Source organism: Hyperolius riggenbachi, chromosome 4 (assembly GCF_040937935.1).
Source record: "Hyperolius riggenbachi isolate aHypRig1 chromosome 4, aHypRig1.pri, whole genome shotgun sequence".
NCBI classification, from domain to species: domain Eukaryota; kingdom Metazoa; phylum Chordata; class Amphibia; order Anura; family Hyperoliidae; genus Hyperolius; species Hyperolius riggenbachi.
The window spans coordinates 424,220,809-424,236,049 of record NC_090649.1 but is presented as its reverse complement, the minus strand read 5'-3'; the positions used below and the strand labels follow the sequence as shown (position 1 = coordinate 424,236,049).

The 15,241-nt window shown below is 45.1% G+C and overlaps 1 protein-coding gene across 1 annotated transcript in view; it reads right to left on the bottom strand.

Moving 5' to 3' along the window:
* LOC137504840 (kinesin-like protein KIF16B) overlaps positions 1–15,241 on the bottom strand; it is a 96,516-nt gene that overhangs the window by 64,782 nt on the left and 16,493 nt on the right. Inside the window, exon 2 of the mRNA XM_068233431.1 lies at positions 1,946–2,015. Within this exon, the coding sequence (XP_068089532.1) occupies positions 1,946–2,015 (70 nt within the window). The remainder of the gene's footprint in view (positions 1–1,945; positions 2,016–15,241) is intronic.

Below are 15,241 nucleotides of genomic sequence, written 5' to 3'. Positions count from 1 at the left end.
CTCAATTTAAGATGCGCTGCTTTAGCAGCGCAGCTTAATGAATCACTCTGCATGTGTCTAATGAATGAACGATCACTGTTCCGGCCAGGAACAGTGATCATCCATTGTAAACCAAATTAACCACGAACATTCTCGTCCAGTTGGGCTGCGCGCACTCCCACGGGCCGCGCGCTCCCGCCAATGGCCGTTAGCCCAGAGATCAATGAAAAGGATTAGAGATCCCTTTCACTGATCAAAGCCCCCCCCCCCCCCTCCACCCCCCACAGAAAAGCCGACAGCGTCTCATCAGACGCTGCGGTTTTTCTGAGTTACAAAAAGTTCCCCTCTTTATTCTTCTTCCTGGAACGATCACGCTTCCAGGACTTTTTCACTGAGGCCATCTTGTGGCCAAATAGTAAAACTACACCCACATCCATTTTTAAATAAATAAATACATTTTTTTTTACATTTAAAATTAGCCGTTTACCTCCCACACCAAAAATTACCCGCATACAATTTTTAATACAAAAAAATTACAATTAAAAAAATAAAATAAAATAACACATAAAAAGTTACCTAAGGGTCTGAACTTTTTAAATATGAATGTCAAAGAAGTATATTAATATAATTTTTTTTAAATTATGGGCTTGTAAATAGTGATGGATGCAAATTGAAAAAATGCGCCTTTATTTCCAAATAAAATATCTGCGCCATACATTGTGATAGGGACATCATTTAAATGGTGTAATAAGCAGGACAAATGAGCAAATAAAATACATGGGTTTTAATTACGGTACCATGTATTAATTTCAAACTATAATCGCCAAAAACTGAGAAATAGGGATTTTTTTTTTCCATTTCTTTCTTAATATTCCTGTTAAAATGGATTTAGAATAAAATAATTCTTAGCAAAATGTATCACCCAAAGAAAGCTTAATTGGTGGCGGAAAAAACAAGATATAGACCAATTAATTGTGAGGAGTAGTGATAAAGTTATTGGCGAATGAATGGGAGGTGAAAGTTGCTCAGATGCAAACAAACAACCCTTCGGCCTTAAGTGGTTAAATTTTCACTTCCTGCTTCAATGAATGCTGTGATTAAAGGACATATGAGGTGAGTAATTTAAACTGTTTACTTGCACGGTGCTTCTTCCAGCCCCTACAAGTCACATGTCCATCACCGCAGCTTCGGTCCTCTCTCGTTTCCCGCTGTCAGCCTGTGAACATCAGGGACCCCAGGACGGGTCAAGTCATCACCTCAAGCATTCTGCGTCTGAGCAATAGTACTGCACAGGCGCAGTACACTCGAGGTGATGCAGGCGTGCACGCGATCAGCGCAGCTACATGCCTGCGTGTGAGCAGAAGAGTCGACCTGTCCTGGGGTCGCCTATTTTAACAGGCTGACAGCAGGAGACAGGTGAGGACCGGAACTGCGGCAAGGGACACATGCAGGGGCTGGTTGAAGTATGTATGTCCTTTAAGCATTCTAAGAGACTGTGTAGGAACATCTAATGCCCCCCAAAAAATATTAATTCAAAAATGTTTGTCCAAACCTTACTCAAACTACTACAGTCGAAAGATCAGCACTTTTTTAAAGGGAATAAAAACGAAAGCCTCCATATTACTCGCCTTCAGGCCCAGAGAAGGATTTATGCTGCCTTTGTGTCTTCTGGCAGCATTAGACTTTTCCTTCTCGTCTGAACTTAAGACCTCATCAGCAGCCTATACAATATCCCGTATATATATTCTCAGTATGCTTTTTCTGCGGCGCATGGAAAAGCTGAATTGCAGCGTAACATTATTCTGTAGGCCGTTACACACGCTCATTAATTCCACCTTACTCTAACATAATTATAATAAAAAAGTCATACGGGCATATTACAGTATTAACTTCTGTCTGGATGACACCCTGGGGTGCCACTAAAAACCCCGGCATTCATCAAAAGTAAACATTGGATCGCACTTGCCTTTAGATTGGTGATTGTTGTTTTCTTGCCTTGCATTTCAATAATAAATTTAGCCTGCAGATCCTTCTCCCTGCAGAAGGAATAAAAGAATGTGTTAAGGCCGATGGCGTAGTTTGTTCTCAATATGTTTGTGGATATAATCTCAGAGCGCATTCACATGAACATTACGTAAAGTATGTTTAATATTTCTATATTACAGTCTACACACAAAGGAGGCATAACCGCGCCGAAAAGCCGTCTTCGTTATTAGCAGTGATTCCAATCTGGGCTGTGGATTCATTACAGTCCTAGTTGAAGAGAAATTTCATCTTTACAGCCAAGAATAGGTATATAAAAAGAATACAAAAAGATCCTCAGTGTTTGTCATAAGCATGAGTATTCCATCTAAAATATATTATTTTTAATTAAGAAGTCATTTCACAGTTTTCCATCCAAGTAATTCATTCTAGTGTATGTGGGTGAAAAATAAAATGAAAGATAAAACCTATCCTAACAAAATGTCGCTAACCTGACCCTCTGACACACCCAGGTCATAGACAGTAACTTAAAGGACAACTGTAGCAAGAGAGCTATGGAGGCTGCCATATTAATTTCCGTTTAGGCAATACCAGTTGCCTGGCTATCCTGCTGATCCTCTGCCTCTAATACCTTTAGCCATAGACCCTGAACAAGCATGCAGCAGATCAGGTGTTTATAACATTATTGTCAGATCTGACAAGATTAGCTGCATGCTTGTTTCTGGTGTTATTCAGATACTACTGCAGAGAAATAGACCAGCAGGGCTGCCAAGCAACTGGTATTGATTAAAAGGAAATAAATATGGCAGCCTCCGTATACCCCTTACTTCAGTTCCCCTTTAAAGAGACTCTGAAGCGAGTCTTAAATCATTATTAAAGCTTTTATTACTGTAAAGCACTATAGATAGTGCTAAACCACCGCATCCCCGTCATTCACCCACCTGGCAAGCCCCTGCATCCTATTACCATACCTCCTTCTCTGCCGCTCAGATCTGGCTCCTGAGGACTGCAGAGATGTGCGAGATCTGAGAGGCAGAGAAAGAGGTAAGAAGGAGGTATAACAAGGGCGGGCCAGATGGGTGAAAGAGGCATGTTTGCGCTACCGCTCTGATAGTCTTGAAGACAGGGTTAGCTGACCAATCCAAGCAGGCTTTGTATAATCGCCGGTAAGGTACATCACTTGCCATGATTGGTTGGTTGTTGTATACTGGGTACCACATACAGTACAGCACCAGTATCTGTACCTAAGGCAGAGACGGAGGGAAAAATGTCCAAACATGGACACAACAATCAAAAGCCTTACAGCAATGAAAGCCCCCCCAAAAAGTCCTGCTCAAGCTTTCACTAAGACAGTAGATTAAAGATTATAGGAGGGTTGAAAAATGATTCTTAATGATTCTACTGACAGGATTTCCTGCATTCTTTGTAAATAAATGTGCTCTACATTTGCCACCCCTACTTTGTGCTCAAAATGATATTTACAAGGTTAGAACTTGCTTCATATGTTTTGAAACTGATATTCTAAAACACTTTACTACACTACACCCAGTAATATCGCGATCATGCTTTATGTGGTGCCAGAATAACGTTGTGCAATGCCAGTGTGTTTACTCAGTCACATGGCAGTGTGCTGCTGATGACCTTCCCCTGGAACTGGCACACACATCCATGAGGGGAAACCCAATCACAAACCAGGCACACATACTGTCACAATGAGTCCTTAGGGGGGAGTCGGGGGGAAGAAAATCTATGCCAAAGTAAGGGACAAACTCCACAGTCTACAGAAAACCCCGGCTTAGGCTGGATCCACACTTGTCTATCAGGTTTCTCCATGAGATGTCTGACAGAGCTGCACTGCTGTCAATTGTTTTTTTGCATGTGAAAAAACGCATTCTGGTGTGAACTAGCCCCTTGATTAACATTGGTTTTCAGTTTTCCTGTGCAGAAAGGGCCCTTTCCCACTTGCAAGCAATTGTAATTGAACTTGCAAAAGCTTCTGTTTCCACTTCCTGCGATTGTGACGTGAACCGTCGGGAGTGAAACGCGATCACACCAATTATCGTGCAGCCCTACGATTATGGATTGCCAAAAAATTGAAACGCGCTAATGGAAAAGTGCACTGCGATTTACATGGCAATTTAAAGTGGTCTGAAAGTCAGCATTTCTATTTTGTTCTAAAAGATTCCTTACAGCTTGAAAGCTACTATCCCAGAAAAAAATTCTAGCAGAACATCACTGAAATGGGTAAACAAAGCACTTTCTCCTGCTATTCAGCTTCAAATCCGCATTCCAAACTGGAGATAACAGTATCTTTTTTACTTGTTAAAACACAAATGTATCAAGGGCAAGATAAACTACACTTTGGAATTTGTAAACAGACAATATTACGTGTGCACAAAAGCAAATATAACTGTGTGAGTAATAAAAAGTAGGAAAACACATTTTTATTGAATGTTATGTCAGAGTTTCAGCCCACTTTAAGCGGAACGCAGCTATTGGAAAAGGGCTCAAAATGTTCAGAAAAACTGAACAGGCCCAGAGTCAGTGGCGGACAAAGCAAACAGTCGGCCATGTGCAGAATAAATGAAGGGGGCCCCACGTGAGTTCCCATGGTCATACCAGATCATGGTTGGGTACAAATGATGTAAATAATATACATGTACATGAACCTAGGTTACATTCTGTAGGCACCGTATTAATGTAGCACGCGTTTTATACTTTTCTATAACTGGGCCATATGCTACTATCACGGTTCCTCTAGGCTACAGAGAGAAATACATGGAAAAGAGCCTAGAGGATAATTGGGCCCAAACTGTGGTGCAACTGCATGGGTCCTAGAGGACACTGGGCCCCAGTTCAGCTGCACAGCCTGCACGGACCCATGTCCGCCTCTGCCCATAACATACCGTAATTTAAAAAAGTATATTAAAAGTAAACCAGTTACAAGACTGATGATGAAACTGTGTAAAAGTAATGCCTTTCTGGCAAGCCATCCCATTGCTAAATTATTCTAGATTTTAAAATGAAAAATACCATACATCACAAGATTGGGTTCCTTTTTACTTCCAGGGAATGGAAGATCCTTTTCTTTTAAAAATGTAGGAAGTTAAGGCTGCAATATACAGCGGATATTTAAATGTACATACAGATGTGGGTCAGCAGAGACAACAGTTTGTAATAACACAAAATCTAGTGTTAGTACAGGTGTGATTTACATCAGTTATTGATCTTCAGTACCAGGTTTCTGTGCTTATAATTCACTTTTTAACCTCTTCCAGACCACGGTAGTTGAAATCTACGCCCTGTTTGGGACAGGTTATCCCTGTCAGGGCACAGATTTCAATTACCCCGCCACATGCTACCGCCAATCATGCTTCTCTCCCGTCGCTGCAGCCCACTTGCCCTGCTGTGGGTATGACTGCAGAGCTCCGTGAGCTGGTCAGGAGCCGATTTCATTGGCTCCTGACCCTGTGACTGTGATCACTGTGATTGGCTCACAGTGATCACAGGGTCAGGAGCCAATGACAATTGGCTTCTGACCTGCCCACAGAGATCTGCAGTCATACCGAGTGCAGATCAAGTGGGCTGCAGCGACGGGAGAGCGGAACAAACGGCGAGAGACTTGTCCATAAACCCGGGTCCATGCGGCGTGATGTCAGGGAGCCCAGTTTTGTTTTGTTTTTTTTTAACAAAGTCTCTGGTTCTTACAGTGAACCTCCAGACTAAAAATCGACTCAGCAGCACTGAAAAGGGCTGGTGTTTCTTTAACAGTTTCACAGCATCAGATCTTTGTTTCTCTTATACAAGCCTCATTTTTAGCTGCACAGAAGAAAACTGCCTGGGCAGTTTTCCCCTTATGCTGTGCAAAGCATGATGGGATTTCTGATGTTGTTCTCGTTCTGCTGTTTTGGTGCAATATTTTTTTTACATTTTGAATTTGACATTTGAAGCCTAGTGTGTGCAGCTGGGAGGGGTTATCAGGACACAGGACAGTTGGAACTGTGTCTCCTGCTCCTTGTCACCTCCTTTCAACCAAAAAGATGGCTGCCCCCATGACAAAGATGGCAGCCCCCATGAATCACAAACATTTGCCTGTTCTTTTAAAACAGGGCGAGTAAGAGATTATATTACCAATCTATTCTAATTAACATAACTAATGTAACTTAATGACAGTATGTTTGTTTAGGTTGAAGTTCCCCTTTAAGTGGTTATGGAATTACTATACTCAAATTAGCCTTTTTTTTTCTTTACTACTGTACTGTGAACATTTTTTTGGGTTTAGTCACACCAGCAGCATTCACAATAAAAATATGTTCCAGGTAGTACCCTGCCATTCTATCGTCTTTTCAACAGTTGTACAATGAGTTTCTCTAGTTCTCAGACTCAGACTGCGGAAATATGTATTTGTTTATATATGGTGGGAAGTATTGAGAAGATCCTTATTGGAGCACACAATACGCAGCAGCATTTCTCTGGCTATCATCTAGTCTCACACTGGGTGAAAAAGCTCGGTCTACTTGGCACACATGAGCAGAGTTCACTGATACACTATTGCAGATTACTTACCATTAACTCATGTTTAGATAAGATCAGTTTGAGAGGATTATATAACACCACCAGTAACTCTTACCAGAGCGACTACATAGCAATGCAATAGCATAGCAATATAGACATGGCAGTAGTGAAGCCAGGTGTATTTGGGAAGCTTTAGTTATATACTGTAGTTATGACACATTCTGCAGCGCTATACAGATTATGTAATTATGTCACTGGGCCTGTATTCACTGGCTGTATTTTAGAATTGCAGGCGATTTTTTCAATCGCAAATCCTTCATGAAAACAATGGAAATCACGGGGTGCTGGTGCTGTACACAGTGGTGTGATGCGATTTGGGAAAATCGCAATCCCAGTGCCTGCAGCCCTTTTTGAGTGTTTGCATTAGAGAAGCGCAAGAAAATTGCAATGCATGTGATTTTCATTGCATTTTTTAGGTAAACAAAGAAAACAGGAAAAGATGACCTCAGCAAAATCGCAAACACAAAAATCGAAAGTAGAGTTTTGATTTAAAAAAGCAATTGCATCACATTTGCGATTTCTCTTGCTGATTTTCATTGTGTAGAGGCCCTCAGAGGAGATCACAATCTAACTCATACTATGGTCATTGTCTTATATCACTTCTAAGGCCAGTGTGGAGGAATCTTTCAACCGATTGGCATGTGTTTGGGATGTAGGAGGAAACAGGAGAGTGTCCGCAGAAAACCCATACAAACGGGGATACACATACAAATGCTTCGTAGTTCTATGCTTTGTAGTGCAACACGTGATATACGGTAACAAAAAAGTATAACACAGGGAAAATGGAAGCCCAATCTGGAGTAGTATTCCGGTATTAAAGGAAACCTGAAGCGAGAAAAATATTTAGGCTGCCATATTTATTTCCTATTATGCAATACCAGTTTCCTGGCTATCCTGCTGATCTATTTGGCTGCAGTAGTGCCTTAATCCCACCAAAAAAAAAAAAAGCATGTAGCTAATCTTGTCAGATTTGACAAAAATCTCTACTGCGCAGGGCGCTCCTGGCGACGGGAGCGCAAACGAGGTTGTGCACAGCCGGGGCTGCGCAGGCGCAGTGGCCAGCGAGAGGCTCAGTCAGCAAAATTGAAACTGAGCCATGGCGGGGAACCGGAGTAATGTTGAGGACCGACGCGGGCCTACAAAGTACAGGTGTCGTTGCTTCGCCAAAAGAAAAAAATACATCTTTGAGATTTTAGAAAATATAAATCTAACATGTCTGGTGGAAATACATGTAGCCAGTAACTGGAGGCACCCAATAAAAATATATTTAAAAAAACAACTAAAACCTGCTTAAAAGGAAGTAGCTATAAGCTTACATTCAATAATGGAAACCTTTAAAGAGTTTAGACAGTTTTATTGATCAGCACAAAAATGCATTTCGTGTCCTGAAGCCACTTCCCCAGGAATATGAGCCTTGTCCAAAGCTGTATCTGGCTCAGAGGTAGTCTGAGCTAGACACAGCTTAGGAAAAGTCTTATTTACCTGAGGAAATGGCTTTAGGCCATGAAATGCATACAGAACAATGCTGTGGTTGAACACATTTTAAAAGGCTACTGTGGGGGGTTGGGGGAAAAAAAAAGAGTTGAACTTACCTGGGGCTTCTAATGGTCCCCCGCAGACGTCCTGTGCCCACGCAGCCTCTCACCGATGCTCCGGTCCCTGCCTTTGGTTCACTTCTGGAATTTCCGCCTTTAAAGTCGGAAAACCACTGCGCCTGCGCGGCGGTGTCTTTGCTACCGCTGACGTAACCAGGAGAGGTACAGACTGTACTGGGCCTGGAGAGAGGGCGCGGCCACATTGTTTATAAAGTCGGAATTTCCAGAAGTGAACCGGAGGCGGGGACCAGAGCATCGGTGAGTGGCTGCGCGGGCATAGGACGTCTGCGGGGGTGTCATACTCACGTGGCTCTGCTCCGTCCTCGGCGTCCTCCGCGTGTTACTTCCGCGTTGCACTGGCGTCCTCTGGTCTCTGTGCGCGCGTTGCCGGCCGCGGTTTAGCGACAGCTGCCGGGGGCGTGCGTACGTTTGTACGGAATGGCGTCAGACCTCGCGTACGCATGCGCGGGGTTTTGGCGGACGTTCGTACGCATGCGCAGCGGCCAGGATTACGCGCCAAAGTGCAGCCCTGCCCCTATAAAAGGCCTGCTCTCCCAGCAGTCGGTGCTGTTCGTTCTGGCAGCTAGTGTGTGGTTCGCCTGTCTAGCCCTTGAGCTCCGGCCAGCCTTTTACTTGTTTGATCTGCCGTTGTGACCTGGATTGCCTGACTACTCTTGATCTTCTGCCCCTGGTTTGACCCTTTGCCTGATACTTGACCACGTCTGTCTGCCGCCTGCCTTGACCCTGCCTGCAACTGGATTACGTCTGCCTGCCGCCTGCCTCGACCTTACGCCTGTATTCCGACTAAACGCCTGCCTGCTGCCTGCCTCGACCTCACGCCTGCCTCTCGACTACGTCTGTCTGCTGCCTGCCCTGACCTTTGCCCGGACCCGGATTACGCTTACTGGATACTCTACACTGAGGTGTCGCTGTTCTTTCAACCACCAGCTGAGATTATCCCAGTAGTGACCTGGTGCACACTAGGCAGCTAAGTCCAGCCTTCCCTTCGGGGTTTGTCGGTGAAGACCCGTGGACGCTTAGACCCCACTACTGGGCAACATCTCTTCCTGCGGTGGAAGAATCAACAGCGGCCGAAGATATAACAGGGGGACCATTAGAAGCCCCAGGTAAATTCAACTCTTTTTCCACCTACCCCTCTACTGTAGTCCTTAAATAGATGCTAAAATCTATTAAAAATGTATGTGCAGTACATAGAAAGATTCGATCAGATAAATCCCTCTCGGATTAGATTATGATCTGGGAAGATCTATCTTTTGGCCACATTGTGTAGTGTATGGCTAGCTGTACTTCAGATCCTGGAGTACTGCTTTGAAAGAACTGAATAACGGCAAAATATGCAAAACATCACCACAGCTTCATTTAGAATGTAACAAACCCAGAAACTGATAACGGTAACAGCTAAACCAAGAAGCCGCCATGAGGGAGAAGGCGAACGTCGCAGTACAAATCCGGTCACTAAGCAGAAACATAAAACAACCTGTGCCTTTCAATTATGAGGTAGAATATTTTGCATCCTGTGCATTTTCCTCTTTCTTGTGTTCCCTCATGTCATGCAGTATTAATGCGGCTTCTAATAAAGAGCCAGCTACTTGTGCTTTATAGTTAACATATGTTTCTGTGAGCGCGGTTTTCCCTCAGCGCTGTTTGTTTACTAGGAGTTGTCAGGATGGGAGGATCTGACGCTCCGAAGCGCCGCTGTGCAGAACAGCAGCTGTCACTGTGTTTGTATTAACTGCTTGATCCCTCTGAAAAACTGCTGATAATCACACACCAATCTGCTAATATGCAAAAAAATATATATCAAAAGCACAGGAGGGAAGATGTACCTAGTGTCAAGTGGATACAGTAATAAAACAATCACAGCACAACTTAGCCAATTTCTGTTTTCGCAATTAGAAGAACACTGCACTTTTAGCCCAGTTTCTGACAGCATACTTCAAGACTCTATACATTGCGTGGGGTAAATATCCACTTGACATTAAGGCTGGTTTCACAGTGGGACGTTACAGGCGCACGTTAGAGCAGCCTGTAACGCACCCCACCGCACAGCAATGAAAAATCAATGGGCTGTTCACAGTGCCCACGTTGCGTTACTTAGTAACGCTGCGCCATTAAACAACGTACTGCATGCAGTACTTTATAAGCGGCAGAGCCGCGTTAGACTGCTTGCACATGCTCAGTCATGTTGGGGAGGAGGGGAGAGCGGCCGGGAACACAGCGCTAATTAATATTCACTGCACTCAGTGACGTGCAGTGTTTACTTCCTGGAGCGGCTGCTCTGTGCGGCGATTGGCCGGGCGGGACCACGTGATGACGCATGCGTCCAAGAGTATGCATCACGGACGCCAGAGTGAGCTGCGCAACGCGGCTCACTCTGATGTCCACACTAGAGAGTACCAGGCGTTGCGTGAGGGGCACGTTATGCGACCATAACGTCCCCTAAAACACAACATCCTACTGTGAAACCAGCCTAAAGGGAACCTGAAGTGAGAGAGATATATGTATTTACTTTCAAACAATGCAAGTTGCCTGGCTGTCCCCCTGATCCTCTGTCACTGTACTCGCCTCGCAATTTCTCCAACGATTTTCACCATTTTTTGAGTGATGAGCGGTCGTTTCCACAATCTTGTAACATGGCTACAGCCACATGATCAGGCGAACATCGTTTAGCGTGGCACAGTGATAAACGACTGCCACGGTGGCTTGGAACTATCCCTAACGACTCCCACACAATGCAGGGCTGTGGTGTCGGTACAAAAATCATCCAACTCCAACTCCTCAGATTATGAAACCACCAACTCCGACTCCAGATACTCAAAATTGCTCCAACTCCACAGCCCTGATGCAAAGTACCGCGATCACGCCCGTTGTGTGCCGCCACATGCTGTCGTGCATACCCGCTGGCGGGTATATGGATCAGGGAACGCTCGTCGTCAGGGAGACATCGCTGGATCCATCTTCCTGCATCACAAGGTGAGTTCATAGCTTCATTCTTTTAGCAATAGACCCTGATGAAGCATGCAGATTAGGCGCTCTGACTGAAGTATGACTGGATTAGCATCATGCATGTTTCAGGATTGTGGCTCAGAGACTACTGATGCCAGAAGAAGACTGCTAGGCAGCTGGTATTGTTAAAAAGGATAATAAATATGGCAGCCTCCATAATCCCTCTCACCTCAGGTTCACTTTAAATCCCAGAACCAAGTTCTAATCCTCTTAATCAAACATGTATTGTATAGTCTCAGTTATCCAGCACTGACGGGATCGGCTGAGGCTGGATAGGGGTTTTCTGGTTGCTTGAGACACAATGTTAAAAACAGATACCATGAACTCTGTATTAAATGTTAAAATACAGTCATTGAAAGTATATCAACCTTGGAGGAGAAGAAGTAGAACCCAGTCTTTAAAGAGACACTTAAGCCTAAAAACAAAACTCAGTTTTACTCACCTGAGGCTTCTACCAGCCCCCTGCAGCGGTCCGGTGCCCTCACAGTCACGATCTGATCCTCCTGTCCCCCACCGCCAGCTACTTTCACTTTGCCGACAGGGCTGCCCACGCGCAACCTTCTACGCATTCCCGTCTGCAATAGCGTCCTGCAAAGGGCAATAACAACTTGATCTCAACTATATCATCTCGTAGTGTGAGACATCCCTCCCTGACTCACTGTTTATGGTTATGGGCAACTTCAACAAGGCCAACCTCCGCTAAGAGATGTCATACTATCCAGAGCCGGGACAAGGTCCTCCAGCACCCAAGGCTGAGACACCAAAGTGCGCCCCTCCATCCCTGCCACCCCAGCCATCACACACTGATTGCTATTAGACTAAGAGGCGCCACAGGGACCACAACCTCTCCAACACCTTAATATCTAGTTATCTGGCTTGCAGTCACTGCTATGTATCCCCTTTTCTTATTTCTTTCTGCTTCAAACACAATTAGGAATGACAGCTGAGTGAATTCTGCGCCCCCTCCTACACTGCGCCCTGAGGCTGGAGCCTCTCCAGCCTATGCCTCGGCCCGGCCCTGATACTATCACCAGCATGTGGCCTGCCCCACCAGGGGCCCAAACACCTTGACCACTGCTACACAGACAGCACTGAAGAATGCATACAATGCTGTCCCATGGGCAGCACTTGGCTCCTCCGACCACTGTCTCATTCATCTCATCCCCACCTACAGGAGGCGCCTGGAAACAGCAAAGCCAGTACTGAAGTCTGCCAAAGTGTGGTCAAGCGAAACTAAGATCCAACTTAAAGCCTGCTTTGACTGCACTGACTGGAATTCCCTTGAAGCACAAAACCTGGACAAGTGGGCAGAGAATGTAATCTCGTACATCAGTTTCTGTGAGGACTCTTGTGCGCCGACCAAATCCTTTAAGATTTACTCAAACAACAAACCGTGGTTATCCAACAAACTACGGCAACTTCGGAAGCACAAGGAAGTGGCACAAAAGTCAGGCAACAAGGAGGACGAGAAACTACCTCAATCGGGAACTGAGAGCTGCCAAAAGGGAGTTCACTAAGAGGATGAAGAAAAACCTATGATCGAATGACTCACAGGCTGTATGGAAAGGACTTAAGGCTGCCACCAACTACAAGCCCCCCAACATGCTTCACTAAGTCCAGAACTAACCGTAGAACTCAGCAAATTCTACTGCAGATTTGAGAGGCAGGCAGCACCAGAATGACACCTGCCTCCACCCACCCTCCTTCAGTCCCGAGAACATTGGCACACCCTCTGTGGAGGTGAGCGAGGCCAATGACGGCATCTCCTGTTCACGTTTAATGCCAGGAAAGCCTCAGGCCGTGATGGCATGTCTCCAGCCTGTCTTAAAACTTGCGCACGGCAACTTCCCCCCCATCCTCTCTGCCATCTTCTCCAAGTTTCTGGAGGAAGGAAAAGTCCCGGCAGGTTTCAAGAAGTCTACCATCATACCTGTCCCTAAAAAACAGGGGGTCTCCGACCTTTACAACTTTAGACCCGTAGCCTTGACATCGGTCATCATGAAGACCCTGGAGTGGGTGTTCCTATCAATCCTTAATATCTCCACCTTGACCCTGCTAGACTCCTTCCAATTAGCCTACAGGGCACATAGGTCCACTAACGATGACATTAATATCAGCCTGGAGCACATGTATGACCACCTGGACACGTATGCCAGAATACTACTCCTGGATTTCAACTCGGCCTTCAATACCATCGGAAAGCCCAGCAGAGGCTTTTTGTCCTCTGGCAAATGAGGAAGTTTGGCATGTCCCAAGAGATCCTGATAAGTTTCTACTCTGCCACCATTGAATCGATCCTCTGCTCTTCCATCTTGGTCTGGTATGCTGGTGCCACTGCTGGTGACAGACACAAACTGCAAAGGGTCATCAGGTCGGCGGAAAGGATCATTGGAAGCCCCCCCACTCGCCCTCCCACACAGCTCCAAGCTGCACTCTAGAGCACTGAGGATTGCCAGTGACCCCTCTTACCCAGGAAAATGCTTTTTCAGCCAGTTTCCATTGGGCCAGAGGCTATGGGTCATTCCCACCCCAACCACTAGACACAGGAAAAAATTTTTCCCTCGCCTGTCAACCTCCTGAACTCTCTTCACATACTGCTACTACCCGAAGCTTCCGCCAACCAGTCTACGTGCCCTCTCGACTAACTGAGCAGACTCTTACATGCCACAGCTTGTACTTTTATGCATACTGTGATTTTTTTTGTATCTGGGTTTTTAGCACTTTTTAATTGCATGCGTAAACCTATGTTATTTAATTTTTATTGCACGTGTAAATCTCCTGTTTCAATCCTCCACTTGAGCTATGTATGTATTGTATGTATTGTGGCAAACCCCAATTACAGGCAGGACCCAATCATGCTTGGTGAAATAAACAATTCGGATTCTTACAAAAATCGCTAATTGCTCAAAAATGAGCGATTAGGCCTTATATTGTGGCCTTATATTGTGTTTACAGGCATTCATATACTGCAAGTGTATCAACACTAAGGGCTAGTTCACACTTTTTTTTTTTTTCACTGTACAGGGAAGCGATTTAGGAGTGATTGCGTTTTGCGATTCTATAACATTAAAATGCAATCACTCCAAAAACGCTGCATGCATTATTAGCAAATCGCTAATCACTGGCCATCGCTACGGTGTGAACACTACCATTGACTTGCTTTAGCAGCAGCATGTTGCTGATTGCCATTGATCAGCAAATCGCTGAAGAATCGCCCAGTGTGAACTAACCCTAGGACAGCACCTTGCATAATGCTTGCTCTACTGTTACATATATCAGCAGTGAAACACTTCCTCAAAACAGTGGTATAAAACAAGTTGGTCAGTAGGTCAATCTGGTTCAGTGGGCAATGGGCATAGCTTTATGAGGTTGTCATTACCGCTTCTATAAGGTTATTCATCCAACATTGTTTAAAGTGGTTGTGGTGAAGGTATATGCAAGTCCACCATGCCTTCCCTGCACAGGCCAGTGCTGTTGGTGTGCAGTTGACGATCTTCCCCATATGTATTGGAGCTACACTCCCCAGTGGCGGAGACATAACAGCATTTTGAGGTTTTAGCGTAAACCAGAGCCAACGTTCACCTTGCTAATTTGAGTGTAGGAAGACACAGCAGTACATCGCACCTAGGGCTTGATTCACAAAGCGGTGCTAACCTACTTAGCACGTCTAAAGTCTTTAGACGCGCTAACCAGGGTGCTAAGTTGGTTAGCATCGGATTTCTCAATCAGATCGCGCGCTAACTTTGCGCGCGCAAAGTTTTACGCGCGCAAAATTTTACGCGCGCTAAGTCCCATAGGCTTTAATGGGCACTTCGCGCGGTGCGCCCTGTGCTCTGTGCAGTACGCGCGTAAAGTTTTACGCGCATAAAGTTTTGCGCGCGAAAAGCTTGTTTAGACGTGCTAAGGGGGTTTTCACAGGCGTGCTAACAGTTAGCACCGCTTTGTGAATCAAGCCCCTTGTGTTCTGAACATACGAAAAGGTTACATTTCCACTTGGTCTGAGAACAGGAATGGGAGGGTGACAGAATGTATCATCGACACCTCCCTCTTCCTGTCTGAAAATTTGACTTTAGTCAAAAGTC